The 24,735-nt window shown below is 52.0% G+C and overlaps 3 protein-coding genes across 3 annotated transcripts; all 3 read right to left on the bottom strand.

Moving 5' to 3' along the window:
- Positions 1 to 862: 862 nt before the first annotated feature.
- On the bottom strand, positions 863 to 2,282 carry LOC140656445 (C-C motif chemokine 3-like). The gene is made up of 3 exons (XM_072872146.1): positions 2,089 to 2,282; positions 1,343 to 1,448; positions 863 to 953 (listed from the first exon to the last, which is right to left on the bottom strand). The coding sequence occupies exons 1-3, from the start codon at positions 2,153 to 2,155 to the stop codon at positions 863 to 865; spliced, it is 264 nt and encodes an 87-aa protein (XP_072728247.1). The 5' UTR covers positions 2,156 to 2,282.
- Positions 2,283 to 7,915: 5,633 nt separating this feature from the next.
- On the bottom strand, positions 7,916 to 8,973 carry LOC140656323 (C-C motif chemokine 5-like). The gene is made up of 3 exons (XM_072871850.1): positions 8,907 to 8,973; positions 8,408 to 8,519; positions 7,916 to 8,021 (listed from the first exon to the last, which is right to left on the bottom strand). The coding sequence occupies exons 1-3, from the start codon at positions 8,971 to 8,973 to the stop codon at positions 7,916 to 7,918; spliced, it is 285 nt and encodes a 94-aa protein (XP_072727951.1).
- Positions 8,974 to 12,556: 3,583 nt separating this feature from the next.
- Positions 12,557 to 20,408, bottom strand: LOC140657084 (uncharacterized). Its single transcript, XM_072873599.1, has 3 exons — positions 20,184 to 20,408; positions 17,196 to 17,316; positions 12,557 to 16,338 (listed from the first exon to the last, which is right to left on the bottom strand). The coding sequence occupies exons 1-3, from the start codon at positions 20,248 to 20,250 to the stop codon at positions 15,147 to 15,149; spliced, it is 1,380 nt and encodes a 459-aa protein (XP_072729700.1). The 5' UTR covers positions 20,251 to 20,408; the 3' UTR covers positions 12,557 to 15,146.
- Positions 20,409 to 24,735: the final 4,327 nt, after the last annotated feature.

Here is a 24,735-nt window from a genome sequence, read left to right as displayed (position 1 = left end):
ACATTTCTTGCGTTCACCTTTCTGAGGTTTTCCCATGTACACTTTGTACCTCTCATGTAAAATGATGGACCATCAGCATGGTGTTCACAGCTGGGGACCCATGCTGCTCCCACCCCTCCCCAGCCCTGCAGAGGGTCTGCAGCCGAGACATCTCTTCTCCTGTCCAGCTGAAGGGGGTTGTGTCCTCACCTTCCTGGCACTGTGGACATTGTTTTTCATCTCCCTCACTTGTTTTGCAGTGGCCACCAGCATATTTGGAGGCTGACAAGGTGTTAAGGGTTTGGCAGATCATTATCTTTTCCCTGAACCCTCCACTCCCAACCACCTAATTTTGGAGCACTTGCAAAGCCCATGGGGCTGAGAGCATGCTTTAAGGACGTATAGCCTTACCTATGGGTGAGAGTAACCTCACTTATGGGTCCTTCACCTGTGGGTCAAGACCTGGCTCCACTATCATGTTCCCAATGAAGCACGCTGTGACCAGGCACAAGCCTGGAGAAACACGTGCTCATGGCAAAGGGTTTTTTCAGTCGCACCATGCCCTGGGCCTGAAGGATTTGCTCCTTGGGCTGAAGAATCAGGAAAAATTCAAAGAGCAGCTTGTGGAAATGAGTCTTTATTACAAATATTTGCTCCACTGGGCACATCCTGGCAGGGTAGTGATGGCGGGAGGGACTCTGTGGCTGGCTGCCCCCTGCCACTGTGACACCTGGTCCTGCCAGGGTACAGGCTGGCTCTGCCTGTGGCGCTGGCACCCACCGCCACAGAACCCTTCGGAGAAGTGCTATGAGCACCATCTGCTTCCTCCAGAGATGAGAGGACCGGATGTGCGGGTAGGACTGTGGATGGCAGAAGGAGTATTTCATTTTTTCCTTCGAAGTGTTTTCATGGCTCTCTTCACCCAGGGCTTCTTGGGGTCGGCACAGACCTCGGCACCGGTGGCAGCCACAATCCTGCAGTGAGGAAGTGAGGAAAGAGTGAAAACATGAACCATGAGCCATTCCCTTCCCATGCACTACTTCTCCCCTCCCTTTGTGCAGCCCCATCCTGGATGGAGGCTCGGAGCCATCTCCAGCAGCCTGTGCCCTCCTCAGGCTGACGGTACGTCTGAGTCTTCCCAGACCACTGGCATTAGCAGAGAGCACCAAAACCTATTTTTTTTCCCCCTCTGCCCACCCCACAGGGCTACTTTCCTGCCACAGCCCCCCCCGCCCCCCTGCCAGGCACGTGTTCCCAGCTGGGACTGGGCTGTCTGCGGGGCAAGATGGGATGGGGGGAGCTGCTCTAGCTCCCAACCATGATGCTGTGCCAGGGGTGGGAGGCAAACCCCAAGGGTACTCACACAACTGCAGGCAAGGAGCAGCCGCTGGGCGTCTCATAGAAACTCTGCATGTGTCGGATGGGCTTCTGTGCATACTTGAAGCAGCATTCAGTGGGCGTGAAGTGGGCTGTGAAGGGAAGGGAGAGACATTGTGAGCACCCTTGGCAGCATTTTGCAACTAATTGCATCGCCAGACAGTGACACCGCAGGATATCAAACACAGGATGGAGGCCGTGGAGCTTCTCAGCAGCTCCCACAGCATCCTGTGGCAGGGATTCTTTTCCCTTCATGGCAGCAAGCACAGGACTGGGAAACGTGGACAGCAGCGGGAAGGGGAATGGCATGGGACCTGACATCCCACAGCCCGTATTGCTGCAGCTGCCAAAGTGCATGGTGAGGTCGGGGTGCTCAGTCTGGGGACAAGGTTTTGGGGGTTTCCAAGGCGGGGGCACAACTTGCAAGGTGTTTCGGGAGGCTCCAAACAGCTGCACATGCCCCCCCCTCCAACCGCTTGCTTATCCAGCTAAGACCTGGGGAACAGCTGCCAGAGTCTCCTCTGAGCTCCTGCAGCATCCCCCCAGGGCCAGCTTTGCTGATGCCACCCAGCACCCTCTCCATCCTTCCCTGCACCCTGGGACATGCTGCCCTGCTCCTCCTGCCAGCAGCACTGTCCCCTGACCTCCTTTCTTGCCTGACCTCCCCAACGGGACGTCCCCAGTGGGGACCCCAAGCCCCAACCTGCAGTGGTGACCCATGAGGTGCCTTACCTGTGGCACGGTGCAGGAAGAAGGTGAGGAGAAGCACGAGCAGCAGGCCTGTCCTTGCAGTGAGCATGGTGGCTGTGTGAGGACTCTTCCTCCGTCCTGCTTCGTGCCTCCCTGCCCAGTGTCCGTGGCTTTGGCTCTTGCCGCACCGTAATTTATCCTCTGCATGCCACCCACTTTAACCGCTTTTCCAGAAATTTCGGACATGTTCTAAGAAGCCTCTTCCCAGGGACAAAGGGATTTCTGTCATTATTTTGGGGGCACATCCAGTGGCAGGTGGAAGAGGCCGAGGAGCGGGGCAGCCACTTCTGCTTTCTGCGGAAGAGCCGTGAGGCTGCGAGTGGCTTCCAGGAGACTTTAGGGGAACTGAAATTTACCCAGGAAAGCAGATTAAAACCAACTTTCTGAGAAGGCAAGACATCAAGTCTAATGCTTGCCTGTTCATTTCTAACAGGAGAGACAACCCAAAGTCTCTGAGCAAGAACAGGTCATCGATGGGTTTAGCTGGTTTGCCTGAGTCATCAAAGGCAAGTGACTAATGAGTCCCCCCCAGACTGGCCTCCCCAGCCACCCTGGCCATACCAAAGGCACTGGGTTAGGCACTTAAGCACTCGGGATGGGATGGGATGGGATGGGATGGGATGGGATGGGATGTTGTCAGGCAGAAAAAGCCACACTGGACCGAACTAGGAGGGACCCCAGAGCAGGGGGTGGCAGAGATGCCTTTGGTGGGTTCAGGAGACTTTATAGAAGAGGAAGAAATGGGGCAACAGTAGTGGGGCGTCTGAGGAGAGTCTGGGTCTGATCCCAAGTCTGAGCCCAACCATGGCCTCTGCCTCCCACACCAGCAATGGGATCGAAATGAGAGGGGCAGAGGGATGGACGCTTGTGCTCCTCAGTGCACAGACAGGTCATTTCTGCAGGGAGATGGGACAAACCCTACCACAACCTCAAGAGAGTCATCTCAGACCCCAGAGAGGACCCTGAGGGCAGCAGGGGCAGGTGGCATAGACCCCAACAGCAGCACCACGGAGCACTGGTGAACATCAGCCCAGCTTCCATGCAGAGATCTGCTCCCCAGGAAGGTGAGATGCAGCTGTGGTCTGTGTGCAAGGAGGTGGTGAAGACCTGGTGGGAACCCACGTGGGATGACAGTGAGTGGAAGCATGGGAGGGGACCTGGCTGTGGCTTAGGGATGAGGCAAGCCAGGGCTTTTCGGAGGAGAAGAAAGGTGGAAACAGACTTCCTTGAAAATTATCTCATGTTTGCATGACTTCTCTGGAAGAAGAAAGGAGAAGGAAACAAATGTGCTGACCACTCTGGTTTGCAAGATGTGGTCTGCAGGACATCGGGTCTGGTGGCCTGGCACGGTGGCAGGGTGGCCATGCAGAGAGCTGAGCACGGCACTGCTGATTTCTAATGCCAGTTTCCCCAGGAAAGGGCACTGCAGGAAGAAAACACCCAATACACAGACCCTGAGCCCCCTTCTAGTCTCTGCATCCCCCCCCGCTCTCCCACCTTCCCTTTTGCAGCTCCTACCATGTCCCTGATGTACAGACCCTTGAGTCCAACAAGCCACCAGGGTCACACCATTTCCTAGACGTTGCTTAAAAGTGAAGGGCTGTAATTAAGGGAGAACTGAGCTAATGGCTTTTTCCAGCCAACATCTCACACAGAAAACCTCATGTGTCAAGCTCTGAACTTCCTTTTCAGGCTTGTCTGAGGCACGCAGTCGCTCCTCCTTTCCCCTAGCTAATTAATCCTGTCCCCAGTCCCATCAGAAGTGTTAATAGATGCCTCCTCCTTTCCCTTAGCTAATTAATCCTGTCCCCAGTCCCATCAGAAGCATTAGTAGATGCCTCCACCATCTGCTCTTCATAAAGCAAATCAGTGCATGTGGGGTATTTGAAGGCCTGGAGAGGCCCCATGAGGGTCTCTGGAGGACAGGGCTTTCCTTTCTGTCCCTGGCCCAGCAGTGGACCTTTGGGCTTGGCTTTAGTCTTCTCCAGCCCCTTCAAAACTGCCATGCCCAGGGTGCTCCTGGCAATCTCCTGGGCCATCCCCACCGCTGGCACAGCCTCTTCTCCAGGTGTGGAGCTCCAGGGCTGCCCCCCCAGATGTTCCTGGTTAGGCAAATGCAAAGGCAAGCAGCCATCTGTGTGGAGAGAAAAGGAGGGACAGGCTGTGCACATGTTTTTATTGGTGTCCAGACCAACTGCAACCTCACTACAATTTATAGTTGAATACAAATTTCTGACCGAGGAAAAACCCTACTTTAGAAATTAAAATGGGTAGGCACAGACAAAAAAAACAATGTAGAGATGGGAAATATTCTCTGACTCATACAATGTTTTGGGTTTTGAGTGGTTAATCATAAAAATTAATAGTTTAACAAGGTATGTGAATCCTCTGCATATGATAAATGTCAAAGAAAATGGAAGAGCATAAGGGACTTGCACAGTGGGGACACTGGTCCCTGGCACTGATGCCACCAAAACCCTCTCTGGAGGAAGCCTTCATCACCATCAACCATGGCCAAAAAGGCAAAGGCAAAACTATAACAATAACTGACTTTCATAAATTCACCAGAGCCTTCTTGCCATAGCTAGGAATAATAGAATTGGAAAAGGTGATAGTAAATGCATCGAGGGAAATAGTATTGCAAATGCTATGGTAAATAGCAAAAAGACCTTACAAACAGAGGTCAAATCTAGATGTCAAATGGTGATACAAAACCAATTAGCATTGGACGTTCTATTAGAGGCCAAAGGAGGGGTTTGTGCTCTCATTAACAGCAGTTGTTGTTTCTGTGTAGACCAAGGCAAAAGAATAGAAACAGATGTAATGATAATCCAAAACCACCTAAAGGCTTTTCATAAAATGAAAAAAAACCCCCCAAAACAAAACCCCCTTTTGACAGGTGGGGCTGGACACCAGACATTGGTGGATGGTTTGGAAATGTACTTAAAACTTTGTTCAAATCTGTATGTATAGGGCTAATGGCTATAATAGTAACCTATGTGTCTGTTCAATTAATTATTGGTTGTGCTGAGATTATGTGTCTAGGCAGCGGGCAGTTAGTCAGCAAGAGATAAAGCTGATGGCAATGCAAATGCATGGGAAAGAAAAAGAAATTAAAGCAGAAGAAAACCAACTTTTTAATATACGAGTATAAAGGCTGCCCTGGGGTCCCAAGTTTCCCTGCCATGTTCATTCTCTGGTTCCATGGACCCTGTTTGGAGGGGATCAGAGGTGGGGTATCTGTGGGGCCGGTGTGTTAACTGTGAATCTGGGAACCTGAGGTCTCACGGGCACCAAGAGGCAGGTGGAGATCTCTGGGGCGCACCAGGAGGTGCTTCAGCTTGAGGAAGCCTTTTAAAGCCTTTTAAACTTTGCCTTTACTCTTCAGGAGCCTTCAGACCATGGAGACACTCTGTTTGCTTGGTCTTGGTGCCCTCTCCTGACAGCTGTGCAGGGCTCTCCCAGGACAGCAGGTCCCAGGTTACCCAGACCTGCCCATAGGACCCACAACCGCTGCCCAGCCAGGTGCCCTTCAGTCCTGGGTCTGGACCCTCTGCCAGGGATTTCTGATGCATGTGATGGTGTCACAGCGCTGGCAGTTGTCTCACAGCCCCAGTCCTGTCCCTGTCCCCATGTGACAGCAGCCGCAGAGGACTGCTCTGGTTGGAGAAGGCAGCTCCAAAGCATGGCCCAAGCTCTTGGTCCCGGCCCCACCGTGCTGGACGCCATGGGGCTGGCACCCAACAACTGGCTGCCCCTGCTCAGGGGCACCAGCAGCCTCTTATTCCTTGGCCCCAGCTTTCTCCTGCTCCTGGTGGCCTGGACCACCCTGCACTGCTAGCACAGCACCTCCAGCACATGCCAATGGGTAGGAGGGATGCTCTGGGCCAGCCCTTCCTGGGGAGCCTGGCAGGGCAAGGTCCTGCAGGGACCTGCTCCAGCTCAGCAGGATCGCCCCTGCCCCAGGAGCTGGAAAGGACCCACATGCACCATGGGGCAGGGGCTGGTGGGACCCACATGCACCGTGGGACGGGGCAAGAGGCCTCTCAATGGGCTCAGCTGGGGCCAAGGTCACAGTAATGCTGGTTCTGTGCTGGCAGGTCTCTGCCAGGAGCTGACACTGGGGAAGGCAGATGAAGGACCAGGACGGATGTGAGGCCCCACTCAGACCCGACGGTCACTCCTCCAGGTGATGGGATGCTCCTCCTTGCTTGGCTCTGGGCTCTCGGGCACGCTGCGCTCACTCCCTTTGCCAACTCACTGCCCTGCTCTGCTGGCAAAGGATGAACACCTGCCAGGCTGGACCTCCCCATCCAGCTGGATCCCTGGGGTCTGTGCTGCATCCATGCCACAGCTGTCAGGAGAGGGCACCAAGACCAAGCAAACAGGGTGTCTCCATGGCTTGAAGGCTCCTGAAGAGTAAAGGCAACAGTTTAAAACACTTCCTCAGACTGAAGCACTTCCTGGTGCACCCCAGCTATCTCCACCTGCCTCTTGGTGCCCATGAGACCTCTGGTTCCCAGACCCACAGTGTGTCAGGGTCATCCCTCAGCACTGGATGGGTTTTGCCTCTGCCTTGAAAGCATCCGTGAAGGTACTGCAGCCAAAATCCCATTCCCCAGGAGCTGGGAGAGCCGGCAGAGGAGCTGCCAGGGTGGCTGTTGCTCAGGGACTGGCTGGGCATCGTCTGGCTGGTGGTGAGTGATGGCTTTGCATCACTTGGGGAGGGGGTTTTGGTGGTTTTCTTTTTTTGGTTCGTTGGTTTTACTTTTTTCCCCCTTATTAAACTGTCTCAGGGGAAGAAGGAGGAAGTGGGGGGACATTCAGAGTTACAGCATTTGTCTTCCCAAGTCACTGTTACGCATGATGGAGCCCTGCTCTGCTGGCAAAGGATGAACACCTGCCCACTGGCGGGAAGGAGTGAATGAATCCCTTATTTTTGCTTTGCTTGAGTGCAGTTTTTGCTTTACCTATTAAACTGTCTGTATCTCAACCCATGAGTTTTCTTCACTTTTGCCCTTCCAATTCTCCTCCCCATCCCAAAACCCTGGCAGCGATCACTGGTGAGCTCCCCGTGGCCCCTGCCACAGAGGGGATTTCCACAGCTGTATGTGGGTGAATCCCTTGCCTGCTTCAGTATCACCTGTCTGTTCTACCTGCCCAGGGAGCTCTGCAGAGAAATCCTTCCTCTGCAGCACAGCTCAGATAGATATACACTAAAGTCCTGGGGAAGATGGGGCAGCCAGGCTGTGCTCATGCACGGCATGCATGGGGCAATGCAAGGGACAAGTTGAAAACTCTAAGCCCAAAACCGATGGCAGTTTTGCACCTAAAAGCCCTCAGAGAAGCCTTCAGCCCCTTTTGGGTCCCCCTTGAAGCGAGTACCCAAATGCCCAGAGCGTCCATGCCGCACCCTCCCATCTCCCTCCCTGCCTGACCCAGTGAGAACCATGAGGTTTCAGGTGGCAGTGGGAAGAGCCCCCATCCCACCCCAGCCCCTCGGCTGGCTCCATGCCTCAACCAGCTGGCAGCAGCACAGTTGCTGGGGCTGCGAGAAGAAAGGACACCACTCTCCAATACCACATGAAGTAAACCTTTATTTTTGTGGCTGTGCTCAGTGGGCAGGTGCTGGCAGGGCCAGCAGCACCCCAGGAGCTGGTGGCCAGCTGGTCGATGTAGCACAGGGCTCTGGGGAGTCAGTGCCATCCCTCAGCATTGGGGACCTCTGCAGGCCTTTCCAGGAGGATGACTATAAACCTTCCTTCCCACCAGGATGTTGGGTAGCCTGAACCAGGGCACCTGCTCTACATCAGGGGGCATGGAGTCCGTTCCTTTTTTGAAGCCTCTCAACTGCTTTCTCCACCCAATTCATCTCTGGTTTTGCACAGAGCTTGGTCCCGTTGCTGGTCTCAAACCTGCCAAGATGAAAGGTGAAGCTTGGTGAGAAATGGCAGCTATAACCCCACTCTCGTCCATGCCATCCTCCCTTCCCTGCACTCCTTCTCCTTTCCCTTTGGCCCTGCATGCTGCTCCTGGGTACTTGCTGTCCTACAAGCAGCTCATTCTGCAGCCCAATGCCTCTAGAGCCTCTGCAGAGCCTTCAGGAGCTGCTGTTAGGACTTGCGTCCTTAACTCTGTAGAAGTGGCCAGACAGTCATGTCCTCCCCTCTTCATGCTGGAAGACAGCCACCCATGGAGGCCACACAGACGTGGCCCAGTCCTGTCCCCAGGTGGGATGGATGAACTGAACCCATGGTGGCCCAGGAGACAGCAGAGCGGTGGGAAAATTATCAGGACTTACACAATTGCTGGGGAATAACACTCCTTGGGAGTTGTGTAGAAACCCTTCAGGTTAGCCAGCCGGACAGGGGACTTTACGTAATTGTAGCAGCACTCAGACGGTGTGTAAGGGGCTGGAGAAAACAAAGAGCGATGATGAACACTGGCTTTGGAAAGTGGTCTTTAAGACCTTCCCCCGTGATGCACACAACATCCCCCAAGTTCTGCAGATGCTGCCATGAGGAGCCCCAGGTGTCCTCCTTCCTTCCCGGGGCAGGAGGACACTCCAGGTTATCATCCAGCACCAACAGCCCTGCAGCCAGCTTTGCTGAAGCCACCCAGCCGCGGGAGCAGTCTCCATCTTTCCCTGCACCCTGGGATGTGCAGCCCTGTCCCGACCAGGGGATTGCTCCCCCTGCCAGCAGCACCGTCCCTGCTCCACACTGGCGTTTCTTGCCTGACCTCCCCAAAGGGACGACCCTGAGCCCCGACCCGCAGCAGTGGCCCGTGAGGTGCCTTACCTGCATCACAGTGTGGGGAGAGAGTGAGGAGCATTGCGAGCACCAGGACGGTCCTTGCACTGAACATGGTGGCTGCGTGAGAGCTCTTCCTTGCGGGGTGCTGCTCTGCCTCTTCAGAGGAGCTCAACTGTAAACTCAGGCAAGGAGGTGCTGCAATTTATTCTCTCCACCCCCTCCCCACGTTAGCCCTTTTCCAAAGAATTTTGACCAAATTCAAGTGAAATCCCTGTATGTTTTCTTTGGCCGGGGGGATTTCCATGTCACATGGGATCTTCAGGGTTACCAACCAAGACAATACCTAGAAAGACTGAACAGACTTCGGCAACTTCTGCGTTCATCGAGACGGGTCTGTGGGAAAGCCGCAGGGTCCACGAGGGAAGTGAAATCCTCCTCTGCGGAGGCATAAACTCGAGGGCTCCCAAACCCACAGAGAGGGGATTTGCAGCGATAGGAAAGGCAAAGCCTAGCTTTCCATGCAAAGTCACTTTTCAGCCCAAGAGCCAACATAAATGTGCTGAAGACGGTTGGATGGCTTGTGAATTCCCAGGGGAGCATTAAGCAGAAACGTGGTGACCGCTGCTGCCACCAGCCCTCTGTGGCTTGAAAGCTGTAAGGTGTCAAATACTGCCAGAAATTGCATCACATTCCATGCTGTTCCTATGGAGAGGAACACAAGTATTCCACAAAAAATCCCTGTTTATAGCTGGAAAGCGTGGGGTGAAAGGAGAAGGGGGTGCAGCCGAGCCCTCCCTTGCAGATGAGGCTGGCTTAGCCCCTTGGCTTCAGGGCAGGGCAGGAGGCTGAATCAGGCTGAGGGAAGTGGAAGGAAAAGTTGGTGTTCAAAGTTCTTGGGTGTTTTTCCAACATCTTCCTCCCGTTACAGCCTTGAAGCCTCCCAGATCCTGCAGAGATCTGCAGAAAGGGTGTCAGCCTCTCTGTGTTGTTAAACTGGGACAGCTTGTCCCCACTGTGCTCGACTCCCCCTTCCTCACCTAGACACTCAGACCACCAGACCCTTCTGCGGGTCCTTGCCAGTCATGCACAGCCCCTGGTCTGAAGCTCATTTCCCCATTGCCTCTTTTTCCCAAGCTGTAAGTGGATGCATGGAGCAGCAGGGTCCCATGCACATCCCTGGAGCACCATGGTCCCCCGTCATCCACTGTGAGCTACCCAAGGGGCCACCTCAAGCCATTCTTCACATCGGCACCCCCCCAGCCACCCTCTGCCTCTTTGGAGCAGGACATTATGGCTGGGACTGTGTCATCCCTGGGTGCCTTTTAAAAAACTTGGGGGAAAACCACCCAATGCTGAGAACTGCTCTGGTCATGCCCAGGTCTCCTCAACCCCAGCTGCAGTAGGAGACACATCTGCTGATGAAGGCTCAAGGAGCCCAGCTGGGGTATGCCAAGGCTCTTCCCAACCTAGCAGAAATGATTAAAATACATACTCAGACCCCTGTAGCTGCTGTGCTTTGGCTCAGCTCCTGTGGAAAGGTAGAGTCCCTATGTCTCAAAAGCATGACTTGGCCCAGAAGGAGCTGGCATGAGGCCACCCATGCTGTGTAGCCACCAGAGGACTAAAAATAAAGCATTTCTAAACAGGCCCCACAACCCCTAAGGACAAATGCCATTCCTTCCTGCATGTGTTCAACCCAGCGACTTAATGTCTCCCTGGACTGTAATAAACACTTTGTGCCCTCCTGCTGATCCCCAAAAGCATCTCTCCTTTCTCCCACAGCTTTGCAGGTGCTCCCTTCCCTCTCAGCCACCTCCCCACCACTGCTCTGCCCCAAGCTCCCTTCTTGCAGACTCACGTGCCTCTCCAGGAGCTTCTCCCCAAACCTGGGCCACAAGCTGCTGGGACCAGAGTAGCCTCCCAGCCCATGGAGACTGTCTCAGGAGGCAGCCTTTTGGAGACCACGACACTCTGCGAGCTGCAACCAAACTGGCAATGCTGAGCTGGGAACATCGGCCATATTGCTGCTCCCAATGCATTTTTGTCTTGCCTGTGGTATGCACAGGAGTAGGACCACCAAGCGCAGGTGGCATGATGCTGTCATACCCATGGCAGATATCCTCAAGCTGGTGGGGAATGCAGGCTCCCCTGCAGCCACAGACCAAGGGAGCGCACAGCCTGCCCTAACCACGCCTGGGGCAAAGCCACCATTCCAAGGGCTGGACCCTGATCGACGGAGAAGGATTTTGGGGATGGAGAGGCATGGTCTTGCTGCAAGCCCATGGCATGTCTCCCTGTGGCCTGGGCCGACCACTCCTCAGCTATGGGGGATGCTTTGGGTGGGCAGCCAGGGCAGCACATAGTGCTGGTGGCTGAAGAAGTACAGGGGCACCCAGCAGCCAGGGTCAGGGAAGAGAGAGGAGACCGCTCTGGATGGAGAGGACTTTGAGAAGTAAAAATACTAGTGGGGGCCTGCTTCTGCAGAGTTGTGCTTGCTTATCTTGCAGAAGATCTGGCCTGGGATGCTCTGCTTCCCCTTTCTCAGGTTTTCAAGCCATCACTACTGCAGCCAGAAAATTCACACCTCCCTGGAGACCCTTTGGCGTTTATTCTTTTACTTTTTGGGAAGGGAAAGGTTTTTTTCTATTATTTTTTTAAATTATTTGCTTCATGGCCTTGTAGCTCACCTGGCAGACTTAAAGGGTGCTTCAGAAATGAAGCCTCCTCCATCACCTGAGATGGTCACTGAAGAGGTGTGACCCTGGAGAGTCCTGACAACCTCTGTGTTTACCCAAGGGGGACTTCAGCTACAAGAGCAGCCCTTGCAGTGACGTGAACAGGGACACAGTCCTCCTTTGCCCACCCTCTACCCATAACAGAGAGGAGAAAAGAAAAGAAAAGAAGTGCTCTCCTTTCCACAGAGCTTCTTATACCCAAAATGACCTTTCTGGCCTGGTGATTCATCTGGGGGAAGTTTTCATGGACCTTGCCATCTTCCCAGCATGCTGGCAGTGCTGGAGTATGGGACAGGTCAGCTGCACAGCATGGGGCTGGGGCACAGCTGGGACAGAGGCTCCTGGGATGCAGGGGAGATGCTCATCCCTGACCTTCTTGCTCCTTCCAACTCCCCACTCCAGGCAAGTGTCTGGGCAATGACTCTTGTATTGTGTTGCCTTTCCCACCTCTCCTACCCAACACTAGAGAGGAGCACATAAGGGCAGCCCAAGCCCTGGCTGGGGTGGGAGAGGTCCTAGCTCAGCCCTTGGCCTCTTGCCCCCTTTGCCCCCTTACGGAACAGACTTGGAGTGTAACGCTTGTTTTCTGTGGGTTCCTGTTTGGTCGTAGCTTTGCTTAAACAAAGCAAAAACCCAGCTGTTTTTTCGGTATTGCCTTAGCAGGATGGGAAATGCGACTCCCTGTGAGAAAATATATTCCCTGCAAATTTTTTGCAAGACTGAAGCCCTTAAACAGTGAAAAGGTGGAGCAATAGCCCAGCCGCATCAGCTGCACCAGCTTTGCCATCTTCCGGCGATGCTGGGATTCCCCCCCCACGGTGCTTAATCGTATGCATTCATCTCCGCACCTCTGCAGGGACCAGGCTTTGTCACCCAGCCCTGGGCTGAATCCCCTGAGGACAAGAGTTTTTAACATAAGGACTTTATTACTTTTACTTCTAAAAAAAGGTACAGAACACATATCTCATGCACACACTCATATATACTTGACACACAAATGAATCAGAACTTGTAACACTCACTGCGTTCTACAGCAAATGACATTTTAAGCCCCAGGAACCGGTGACACCCACAGGCTCCGTCCTTCTGCACCAGCATTCACCTTGTGCCCTCCCAGACTGCCCATTGCACAGTGTAAAGCAAGGAGGAACACGGGCCCCCCCCGCCCTGGGTTTTAACTGCCCCCATGAGGGGTGCCAGCGCCCTGCCTGCTAACAGCCTGGAAACAGGAGAGGAGAGCAAGGTGAGCACAAGGACTGATTCAGGCTGGAGGAGCAGCTTCTTCTGATGACTGCCAGCATGACCATGGCAGCTGGAAGACGGTGGGAGCCCATCATGGAGCTGAAAACAGTGTTCTTACAAATACTGTGGTGGGACTGCCTGGTGCACATTCACCTGCCCAGCATCGCTCCGAGCTGAGAACTTCACCCGTAGCCAGACAAGACAAGTGTCCGCTCCATTTGCTGTAAGTGCCCGGAGAGCAACCCAGCTCCCACGGACATGCACAAGCCATCCAAGACCAGCGAGAAAATAGTCAAGGCACGGTGTTTTCCAGTGTTCCCAGAAAGGTCTCGACTCTGCAATGCTCCAGTAGCAACGACAGGACATTACATACATTCAAATGGCTACAAAACTTTACTACAAAAATAACATTTCTAGTGTTTCATATAAAAATAATGCCATAGTACACCGCTTCACAAACTGCAAGGCCGTGAACCCCAGCTGTGCACAAGCGGGGTGGATGGCGAGGCGGCACTGACAGCCCCTGATTTCCCCTCCAGGTAAATCAACCCCAGCCAGTGTTACACTGGGCATGGGAGTGCTGCTGCACAAGGAGGGGTTTCACCCCAAATTCCTAATTACAATTAACCTGATCTCATTCTGTACCTGCAAAGCCCGAGATGAATCCCTGGCTCCCCTCTCTCAAGTCAACAAAATGCAGAAATAAGGGATTGAATGATGGCAGAAAACACTGTTGCAGTCTATCCTCTCCACCTCCAGGGCTGGATGGATGCCCTGAAGATGCGATCTGATGGATCTAATAGGCCGCCTTCCACTAGCTCTGCTTTACAGCTGGCTCATCATTTTTGCTTCGATTATCTTGCTTATTATGTGGTTTTGCTTTCTTTTTTCTACTTGCATATTTATACTTTGGGATCTGATCCACTGGGGTTGGTTAGAGGAGGATCTGACCCTTGATATGTGTCTCTACCTACAAAGCATCATATTGTGAAGACCTTTGCACACTCCAGCAAAATTCATACTGGAATCAATGTTTAGTAAGGGCTCTCAGGAACTGACACAGATAAAAGATAAGGCTTACATACAGCAATGTCTAGATGTGTAAAAATCAAAACCAACTTGGATTAAAAAAAAGCCTGGTACTGCTATGGTGCTTTAATAGCCTCATGATCAGTGCTGTACAAAAAAGAAAAACTAAAATGCAGATGAAGTGTAGGACCACAAACAGGCATTTTGTGCTTTTTTGTGGATCAGCAAACGTGCTTATTTCTAGAGAGAATATGGGACCAGAAGGATGGTACATCTGCTGTGGTGGAGTAATTCCTATATGACTAAATCCAGAATTGCATTTAGCTCCTCCAAGAGAGTATTTCCTGGGGTTTGTGCTTGCAGAGAACAGCAAAAACCCTCCAATGTTATCACAGGAACAGCAAAATTATTGGGTGACTTCCTGTTTTCTCCCATTTGCAAAGGCTCACCCACATTATCTCACTCTGGTGTTGGACGCAGCTGGACACAGGGCGCATTAGCTGGCAGAAGGGTTTTATTGCAGTTGATTTGCTAAGAACCAGGTCTCAGACTGAATCTGCAAGAAGAAATGCCCATAGTTGTTGGAGAGAAAGGTGGCCTGATTTCAAGGAGGAGCCAGATTTTGGGTTGCCAGCTCCTCTGAACGTGAAATCTGTAGCACTGACTTTCAGTCCCCTAATCAGACGCCATTCTCATCACCGCTGTCTGAAAAGCGAGACTACCCCTCATGTCTCCAGCAAGAGTAAATGGGGTATTTGATGAGCCCAAGGAGAGCCAGCACTCAGCTGACCACCAGCATCAGTCTTGGTCTGACAGAGCAGTGACCTGAAGTGCAAAGAAAGAAGCAGCAGAGAGTTTAAGTGCAAATCATGTGGGTTTGGTGTTAAGATTGCTCAAGGTGGCTGAGCCCGAGTCCAGCAGCGTGGGTGAGTCGGTGGCTTCTCAGCTGGGCCGTGATGAAACACAGAAAAATTCCCAACAGCAATTTGGAAATTCACTTCTGCCCACCACCTGGCAGAGAGCCACCAAGCAGCTCTAGAATAGTAATAGCCTTTGTATGTTAACAGTGCCAGAAAGAAAAAACGCATCTCATTTATTTCCAAAATACTGTCATTGGTCAATGATGACTTTGGACATTCTGCTCTGCAAAAAAATCAGGTTTCTCTGGTATTTTTATTCCCTGCCTTGCTTCGTACTGGTCACCAGTTCAGCATAAACTTAGCTTTTCTGCAGCAACACACACATAGTTTAGGCCAAAAATGTCTACTCCATAAAGCATTCAGATTATTTCCATTGGATAAACATTGTTTTGATGTCCCTCCTTCTGGTAGAGCAAGCCTTGTACCATTTCTCTTGACATTTCTTCTGTTTTGACTCCAAATTTTACATATAGCCATACAACAGCAACACTGCAAGCCATCAGACCACCTACCACAGAAACTGGGATGATGAAGTGCATTTGAGATCTTGACAAGAAGCTGGGAAGAGGCAGATCATTTGGTCTTTCTGTAGTCATCTGTACTCTGGCTTGGCCTGAGAATGCTTGACTACTAAAAACTAACGTATCTGAAGGATCTTGCTTTCCTACAGGCAATGAATAATCAAGTGTTCTAGTACCAAAAGCATCTGCAGAGGAACTGACAACCTTGTTGGTATGGACAGAAGGACCTTTGTCTATGGCAGTTGTGGGGTTTAGAGTAGAAACTGAAGTAGTCTCTGGTGGAACTGGTGTGGCTGGGGCTGTGGTGATCTCCATGCTGTTCAGGATGGAGGGGAGATCTGAACTAAAACGGCTAGAAGCAGCATCTGGTGCGTTGGCTCTTGCACTTGCAGGGTCCAGAGATTCCTTTGTAGAAAGTACAGGATGGTCTGATCCTTTAGTAATGGCCATGGGGTCTGAATTTGAGCTAGAAGTCATGTCTTGAACATCAGCAGTAGCATTTGCAGTATGTCCTACAGGTTCTTCTGTAGATCCTACGGTGTTGTCAAAGCCATGCACAAGAGCCATGGGATATGGGGTGGGCTGGCTGGAGACCATGCCTGCTGCAAAAGTTGTTGAAGGTGCAGAAGATTTTAAGGAATCTCTGTTTGCTTCTGGAGTGACTTCAGAGCAGGCAGCAACTTCCTGTATCGCACGGGACAATCCTGCAGGGAGCTGGGTGGTGTCCTGCGTGGCTGGTGGGTACTTGCTGGACACCTCCATCCTGGCAGGAAGAACATGAATTCTCTCCAAAACTGTTGTGCCAGTCCCTTGGAAGAAACTAGTTGGAGCAGTGGCTTGAGATGGAGCTGTTACTGTAAGACCAACATGTTTCTGAAAAACACCAGGCTCTTCTGGCACTGCTGCTGAGGTGGCATCACGTGGAAGTGGGGAGGTTGCGGCCTTTTTCTGGTCCAGTTTCTCTACGATCTTCTTCACCCACTCTGCCTCTGGATCTGCACAAATCTCCACTGACTTCAGAGTAATAAATCTGAAAATAAAAAGGGATCACTTACTGGATAAAGAAAACGCTGTTTTAGATGATCAGCATGATAGGGAAGGCATGCAGACAGCAACACTGACTCTCCACCCATAGTAAACACCACCAGGTTGGATGGATTTTTATTTCAGGAAGGGCAGGTGCCTCTGAGATCTGACTGAATGAGGAGCAACTGAACATGACTCATGGGTGAAGGGTTTCCCCCTAAGAAGTTCTTCTCTTTCAAAAGCATTGTCCTGATGTTTGGACGCAGTGTTTGCCTCCAGCGCTCAGAGTGGGCATCTCTGCAGGCACCAGCTACCCAGGGGCAAGTGTCCCTGAAGACAAAACCCTCTGATCTACTGAGTGAGACAAGACTTTTCAGGGTCAGCCCAGCAGGTTCACTTTGGACCAACCTCCTGGGCTGCAGTAAAGTGATCTTGATGGTGCCTCACCTCCAAGGTAAGTCAAAACCAATAATTATTCTGGGGAAAAAATGCAGTTTTTCTCATCCAGTCAAGCTCACAAGTCTGAATCTGCTTTCAGAGAAAATACCTGCTTTCACAGAAACACACAAGCTCTCGCCCTGCATGATTCCACTGCCCCGTTCTGCCAGCATGTACATCTGTCAGTCCTTTTCCCCACCCCTTTATCCCTGTCGCAATCTGTGTGTGAGCCCCTGATCTCACTTGGAGGCTGTCGGTCTTTAAATAGGGGAAAAAACCCCACCCATCCTTCAAATAAATACCAGCGTTCACTGTTTCCTGATTGCTCCTTGCTCCAAAGCAACAGCATTTGCTGAGAGGTTAATGCATAATCGGTGTTGGGGGGTGTACAGCAAGGGAGGCAGACAGTGGGGCAGTGCTTACATGATGGCTTGTTTGGTGCAGCGGGGTTCAGTCCTGCGGTAGCTCCTTATCCGCTTCGCTGCTATTCCAGATGTAAAACGGCTGCACTCTGTTGAACACTTCAGAGGTGCTTTGGGTTGCCCTGAAATAAAGTATTCAACATATTAAACATTGGCTTTTTATTAGGTACAATTAAAACCAGCACTTTCTTTTTCTCCTTCTCTGGGGAGGAGGAGTCCGAAGCTTGCCATGGAAATTTCCAATCACTGCTAAAATGAGATGCCTCTATGAAGACAAATCCCGCCAGGGCCATGATTGTTTGTATCACACAAACAGGTGATGTGATACCCAGAAAACCACAAAAAAGCACTGTGAAAATCGTGGGGCTCTTGGGACACTGTTGCAGCTTGCCTTATAGGATGTGCAAGCACTGACTGGAGGTCCTTTGTGCAAGCACCTGGACCTGCAGGTCCTCTCCCCTTTGGGTCACAGGAGGACTGCTCTCAGCACTGTGCCCAGAAGACGCATTTCTTCATCCCCAAAAAGACCTGCTGCAACCATCACCAACAGGCTCTTGGTGCAGGCAGTGCAGATCAGGGGGCACGATGCTTGTCCTCTCCTTATCTGGATCAGTCATATCTCTTCCTCCTGTGGGAGTTCCCCTCCAGGTGAGCATCCTGCCTCTCTATTTGCTGATATGTGGTCTCTGAACGCCACTTGGACTCAGAGAAAGCATGCAGAGAAAGAACCTTTTGGTGAATGATACATTGCTCCCATAGATATCTCAGCAGCCCAGCTTCACAGCACTTTCTCACCAAACATCTCTTTTCCATCTCCACTGGAAAATATGGTTTTTTACACATTTTGCAAAGTGTAATAATAAAACCCCACTTGACGCCTTCAAGGGGCAAAGTCAGTCACACCACTGGGGTTCCTTCATTCCTGCACCTACCCCCAGTCTCCAACAACAGGTGTTTGCCAAGTGAGGGGAGGTTGCACAATGCAGCCTGGCAATTTGTTTCTGACATCCCAGGGGCAAGACTTAGAAAAACAAGCCCTGATTTATCCGAGGCTCCCTGTGAAGAAAGGAGCTGGAGTCTGGTTTAGGTCAGGCAGTCTCTACAAAATGTTGTCTTAAATTCCCAAATTAATTTGGTGAATTTGATGCAGTTCAGTTGGGAATGATCCAGCCACCAGGTGCAAGAATGAGCGTCGCTACAGGAGCACCCTCAGCTCTTTTGATCCATTTACTAGGGAAACCCATGGTTGCAAAGAAATCCCAAGCAAACACTCCTCTGGCCGCTCTACAGAAGCATATTTCAATCTCTAGGTCTCTGTAACATTAAAGCAAAACTCTTTGTTCACACAATAATGTCTTCTGTGATACTTTAGGGTCAAGAGTTGCTCAGGGGCAACCAACTTCCCAATTAACTCTCATTAGCCAGAGGACATACTGCTGGTGTCCTCCACTTTCAGGAGCACTGTTCAACAAAACAGTTCAACAAAGAGGGCCAGATCCATCCCTGTGGACAGTTGGGGAGGTGCATGGCAGGGAGTGGGCAGGGACTGCTCCCAAAGGCTCTCTGGTAACTGTTTACTGATTCTCCAGTTATTGGCATCACAAATAAATGGTTTGCAATTAGCTGAACTCCTGGTGTGTTCTTCCCAGAGTGGAAGAGCTTGGAAAGCACCTTCCAAGGAGAGAGCGGTGTCGCAGGGAGCACAGAGCCAGCCCTGGTGGTCCCCCTCCTCCCAGGGCACTCAACTCCACTTCTCTGAGCTGCATCTGAATCTTTGCCAAAGGGGCCTCAGGGACGCCTGGGATATGGGTGTTTATCCACCTGGGACCACTGCTCCTCAGAGGCACTGCTCCTGGGAGCCATTGGTACCTGCTTTTCAGCATGGTTCCTCAAGAGACCCTGGCCAGGGAGCACGACCAGCCTTTCTTTCTGCAGAGCCAGCCTGATTTCATCACTTTAGAGGAGATGGATGCTTGGCCACAGATGAGCAGAGCTAGGCAGTGTCGAAGCAGGCAGCAGGTTCCCAGGGCAGGGTAAGCTGCCCAGCATCCCCATTGCCCGCTTTACTCAAGCCAGCCCTGGAGAACCTGCCTGGAGGTGTGAGGAGAGGAAGAAGCTCCATCCCCAGCTGCCCTTGCTGCCCTCACTCCTCCTGTCTGGTGGCAGCAGGGCACAGATCTTAAGGGCTCTTTGCCCCTCTCCTTTCCCATGGTGGGAATAGATCATCCCTTTGTCCTGGACAAAGTCCAACTTTGCCTGCACTGCTGAGAAGCTGGCTGCCAGCCTGGCAACCCACCCTGCTTAATTGCTACCTTGGGCAGCAATCACTGATCTGTGTGCCATAGGCCGACTTAAACTGAGACCAGCCCAGGGAGAGGTGCACCCACCTCCTCCCGGTCCTCCGGCCTTGCTCAGCACCACCCTGGAGCACGCAAAGATCTTTATCTAGCAAACAGGAGAGCGTTTCCCACCTGTGTGCGCACACATGCACACACACACACTGCACAGGCACTGGAGCTGCAGGTGACAGCACGCCCCCGCCTCGCAGCGATGGGAGCACTGGCATCCTCAGGACAGGGAGCCTGTGCAGACAGGCATCCATCCTTGGACAGGCTGCAGTCTGCCCCCATGGCACATCCCTAGGCGACATGAAAAAACGGGAAAAGTGCATTGCACTTCTTTTCTAATATGGATCATCAGAAAGTCTCTCCGCCACTCTCCCCACCTACGCTCAGGAATGACAAGAGCCATTACGGGGCTGCTCGGACTACCCTGCTGCCAGGATTGCCACTGTAGGGTCCCCCTGCCCCTTTCCAAACCCAGCCTGATCCTGCTACGAGATCTCCCGCGGCCCATGAAGCTCCCTTGGTGCTCGTAGCCCGATCCTGCACCGCCTCCGCCCCCCTCCCCCCCCCCCCATCACCAGCCCCTCGTGAACGTCGCTGCTCCCCTGGGGAGCCCAGGGGTGGCAAGCGGAGCTGCAGCTCACCTCCAGCCAGGGCCGCCAGGCACAAGACCCTCAGTGCAAGCAGGATCTGGAGAGAAACAGCCTTCATGTTCCCGTGGTCAGCAGTAGGAAGGGTAGGCAGGGAAGGATTACAGGCAGTATTTCCCGCTCCCGACTGCTTATTGCATCCTCCGGAGCAACACAGCTGCTGCAGCTCGTTCCAGGATTATACAGCCCAGAGACGGGGTTTCAGCTGTTATTCAGCTCCCCCACACGCGACTCAGGGTGACGACAGGAGGCGGAGGGAAGAGCAGGGCAGGGGAGGGAATTCCGCCTGCTCCAGAGCTAGATGGCTCCTGGAATTCGCCAGCTGCAGTTAACGCACACAGAGCAGCTCCAGCCTCCTTGGCAAAGTATTCAGGCAGGGACTTTCAGGAGTCGGCTGCTCCATCCTCCTCTCTCACTGATGTGTCTCTTGGCCAGACAGTCTGTGCTAAGACACCACTGTTCTTAGGCTTGGGAAGCTCTCCCAACCTCCAAGCTGCAGCTCCCTGATGCACATGAAGCTTATTATTTACCCTGAATGCAAAAGCAGCTATTCCCTTCCTTTTTGGCAGCCATCTCACAACAGCAGCGCTGGTCGTTAGGCCAAAACAGACGGCATTTGCTAATCAGGATCACAAGTTCATCAGCTAGACTGGTGAGCTCAGGCCAGGCTGCTTCTCAGGAGCATCACCAAAGCAAGGGGTGAGCAGGGACCCAGTGGCGTCCCCAAGCAGCTCCTTGTTCCCTGAGCATGTTGTCTGCAGTGTGTGCTTGTTACTACAGCCCTGGCTTTCGGTACATGGCAGGGTCTCAGCCATCGGGGTCTTGCTGATGCTGAGAGCAGGAGTACAAGGTCCCCAGATCTGCAAGCAACCAGGCTGGCTGAGGGGACTTCCCAGCACCAGCACGAAGCCAGGTCTGAAGCGGACATACCAAAATGGCAGTCACATCCTGCCCCTTTACTTTCTCTTTCATCTCAGATCCCAGCAGAATACATAACAATTTTCCCCTGCCAACTCCCTCAACTGAAAGATGAAGATAAAATACAGACTGAGACAGTGTGGCTACCCTTGAAATCTTTTTTCTGAGTTTTCTTAGGGCTGGTGGAAACTTGGCTTCTCTGTGCTGTGGGAAATTCCAACAGTTCCAGTTAGGATTTTATTCCTAAAGAGTGAAAACCCCCAGGTTTCCATATGATGCATTTTTAAAACATTTGGTGAAACTCCCAGCCTGTAACTTCAGCCTTTGCTTATATTGTACTAGAAGATAAAACCCATTTCAAGGAAATAAAATAAAATAAAAATTAAGACCTTGAAATAGTTTGTTTGATCCAGCCAGAACAGAACATGCTGCATCTGTTGGGATGTTTTCTGGCCCCTTCCCCAAACTGTATTTTCTCAGGCTGGGCAGAGCCTTATAGGAAACTTTTATTCCAGGAACTGGCATTGCCTAAGGCCATCGGGCCCCTTGGCTGCTGGAAGTGATGATGGCACAGCCCACACATGCTCACATCTCCCCTGAAGAAACAGATTCTGCTTCGTCTGCAAAGGGGTTACTGCCAGCAATGGATAAAACTGAGGAAGGGCTCCAGCATGCACATAAAGTAGGAGGGTGAGTGCTTTGTTTGCTAAAGGCATGACTTGCCACAGGTGTTGTTGTTTTAAGGTGCAAACAGCTCTTTGGCAGGGTAACACAGCTGCTTTTCCTGCGCAGGCTGGACTGGTGGTGTTTTACCTGGTAGGGGACTCCTCCAGAACACTCTTGGAGACCTCCCTTTGCTCCCAGTGAGCTTGGCAGCTGGATTTGGAGGTGGCATCTGCACAAGGAAATCCCACAGCAGGAGGGTGGAGGGCAGCTGCAGCCTCAGTGTGGCTCCATGGGACTCGGCAAACTTTCAAGTGCCGGCAGCGGCGTGGGTCTAAGTCACCAGCAAGTCCTGCAGTTCCCACTGAAAACAGGACACAAAGGCACAGCAATTGGCTCTGATGGGAGCAGGCAGCTCCAACGAGTGGTGACAAACCTGGGCTGCAGCTGACAGAAAACTGGCATCATCACTCCCAACCTGCTTCCTATACCACCCTCCCCATCCCGTTGGACATCTGCTCCCCCAGCACACCAGTGCCAGCCGCTTACTGCACTTCTTTTAGGTCTTGCAGCATTGAAAAACCCAAAGTCAGAGGACCGGCTGTAGCCCAGGAGATATTTCTGCTGTAACTAGCGATAAACCATAGGCATTGTATTGATCTGACAATGAAGGATCTCAGGACTTCTCTAGGCTCGTCTTGGCTTCAGCTGATTTTAGCTTCTTTAGTTACGATATAAATTGTCTAGGCAATTACTGTTGTCTTCATTTGATTTAGTTTTGCTTTAGTTTCTAGGAATAGCAAGTAGTTATTCAGCGTGGGTCTGGGACTGTAGATTTAATTGTGATGTGGATGAGGGCAGGCAGAGGAGGATACTGGCAATCTCAGTCCATAAACATGAAATCACAGTGCCCAAGCAATGGAGTGTGCAACCCTGCGAGTCAGGGACACCCAGCTTTCGAGGGAACAAAGAACAGAAAAACTGAGTAACTGGGAGCCAGGGAACACAGACTGCGCTAAGAAAATGTATGAAAATGAAACCAAGCAGACCAAGACTGAGGAGGAAGAAAGCCCACCGTGAACGTCATACCCTTCCAGTGAAGACTGTGGGCTGGGGCAGCTCATCACAGCCCTTCCCCATTCTTCCTTAGGAGGACTGGAGGGAGGCTTCTCAAGGTCACCTTCAGCACCCAAATGTTCTCTGAAGGGGTGGTATAGCACCAAAGAAAAGCAGTAGATACTAGGAAGAGGTTGGTTTTTTCCCCCCATATAACTTTAACTGGAGTGTGAATGAGGAAGGACCTTAGGCTGATCTGAAACATGGACAAGGAAAAAACCATGAGCAAATGTACATCTGTACACCTGCTATCGAGTGTGCGCAGAGGGACCATGCACAGGGCACTGTGCACCTTTAGGGCTGGGACTGTAACCTCTGGGCCATCTGACACAGCTCCTGGTTTGATCTGCTGAGGCACCCACAAAAGGACTCAGTGGCTCATGCCAGGTGGTTTGGTGTCGAGACTGGAGTCTGGGCTCTCTGGCTCCAGTTCCTGCTCTGCTCTAAGGACAGTTTCATATCAGGATGGATGTCCTGCTACTTAAACGCTGGCTCTGCTGCGGAGAAAGGGGGAGAACAAGGTCTGGTGTGGACTTGATGTTGGTGACAGCACAAGGCATGCTCAGAAGCCTGATCTGATGCCATACCTCTAACCTTTGGTTGCTCAATGGCAACCATTAGCCAGGAGCTTGGCTTTTTGCTCCAAACCACAGATACCACGGGCCAAAGGGCCAGATCCCGTCTTCCCCATGAGAGACATGAAAGCAGCTCCAGCACTTCCCACCCACTGCAGCTTTTCCAGGGCTGTTCACAGGCAGGTGCTTGAGCTGTGCACAGGGTCAAGGTCCTTGCAGGTGGAAGGAACATATGACTAATGCCAGGGGAATTGCTCTTGAAGGCAAAAAGCAGCTTGACCCTGCAAAGCAAAATATGCAAAACAATATGCAGAGAGAACAAGGGCTGTGTCCTAAACAGACAGGAAATGGCCCCAGAACATAGCCCGTCTCATTCAGAGTATTTCCATGCTGGAAATGTATGCTCTTTGGCTATTCTTAGTTCCTTGTGCAAGAAGGACTATGCCCTGTTTGTCTTCCTGGAAATCAAGTGGTGACTGGAGAAAAAGGAAAAGTCAGTGAGACCTAGGAGGCTGTATGTGACCTGGAAGAAAGAGATGCCAGAGCTGATCAGATGAGAATGCTGATGATTTCCACTGCATGGTCTGTTCAGGAGCTCCCAAGACCTCAGGAGTTGGTCTTCCTGGAACAGGGAAGCCCAGCACCCCTGGTAGAAGGTATTAACAGCCTCCTTTGCTGTCCACGATGTTGTCAATGATCTCTGTCCCAGAGGCTTGCTGGAAAGAGGCAGCACAACACTTAGCTTTTGGAAAGACCCAGCCGGTCTTCATACTGCAAAGGAGACAGGCTGACCCAGGACTCCAATTCTGGACATATGATGGACTCTGGACTCTTTCCCCTGCTAACGCTCCCAGCTCCGAGCTGCCTCGTGGCAGCTCATCCTTGCACTACACCCACCTCTCCTCAGTGGGATTGGCAGCTCAGCCACCACTCTGACACAATCCCCCTTTACTGCAGCCCAAGAGCGTTAGACTCAAGGCAGCTCAAGCACCACCACTGTGGCAGAGCTTCTACAGTCACCAGAACTGGGGTCCTCTAGTTTCTCTTGAGGAGTGCACATGCAGCAAGGTCTGTGAGCCAGGACATGGGAGACTGGTGGTGCACGTACTGCAGAAGAGGCCAATGTGTGCAGCTGGTCCCCAGCATGTGGGACCAGACTCCCAGACTTCAATCTGGAGAAACTTCGATGGCTTTTCCAATGACATGGCACTGGGTAGTATGGCCCAGAGCAGTCCAGAACTGACCCAACAACCTCCTCTCTCCCAGCCAAGGCA

The sequence above is a fragment of the Ciconia boyciana genome, chromosome 9 (genome assembly GCF_034638445.1).
Source record: "Ciconia boyciana chromosome 9, ASM3463844v1, whole genome shotgun sequence".
Lineage (NCBI taxonomy): Eukaryota > Metazoa > Chordata > Aves > Ciconiiformes > Ciconiidae > Ciconia > Ciconia boyciana.
The sequence above is the reverse complement of the archived record's forward strand: the minus strand, read 5'-3'. Positions and strand labels throughout refer to the sequence as shown.

Bases quoted from the DNA above. Each gene is read 5' to 3' on its own strand.
- LOC140657084 (XM_072873599.1), bottom strand. From the start codon at position 20,250: ATGAAGGCTGTTTCTCTCCAGATCCTGCTTGCACTGAGGGTCTTGTGC. The intron at 17,317-20,183 runs GTGAGCTGCAGC...ACTTTATTTCAG, and splicing joins CCTGGCGGCCCTGGCTGGAG to GGCAACCCAAAGCACCTCTG. The intron at 16,339-17,195 runs GTAAGCACTGCC...TTTTATTTTCAG, and splicing joins TGCACCAAACAAGCCATCAT to ATTTATTACTCTGAAGTCAG.
- LOC140656445 (XM_072872146.1), bottom strand. From the start codon at position 2,155: ATGCTCACTGCAAGGACAGGCCTGCTGCTCGTGCTTCTCCTCACCTTC. The intron at 1,449-2,088 runs GTAAGGCACCTC...TTCCCTTCACAG, and splicing joins CTTCCTGCACCGTGCCACAG to CCCACTTCACGCCCACTGAA. The intron at 954-1,342 runs GTGAGTACCCTT...TCCTCACTGCAG, and splicing joins TGCTCCTTGCCTGCAGTTGT to GATTGTGGCTGCCACCGGTG.
- LOC140656323 (XM_072871850.1), bottom strand. From the start codon at position 8,973: ATGTTCAGTGCAAGGACCGTCCTGGTGCTCGCAATGCTCCTCACTCTC. The intron at 8,520-8,906 runs GTAAGGCACCTC...TGTTTTCTCCAG, and splicing joins CTCCCCACACTGTGATGCAG to CCCCTTACACACCGTCTGAG. The intron at 8,022-8,407 runs GTAAGTCCTGAT...TCATCTTGGCAG, and splicing joins TGTTATTCCCCAGCAATTGT to GTTTGAGACCAGCAACGGGA.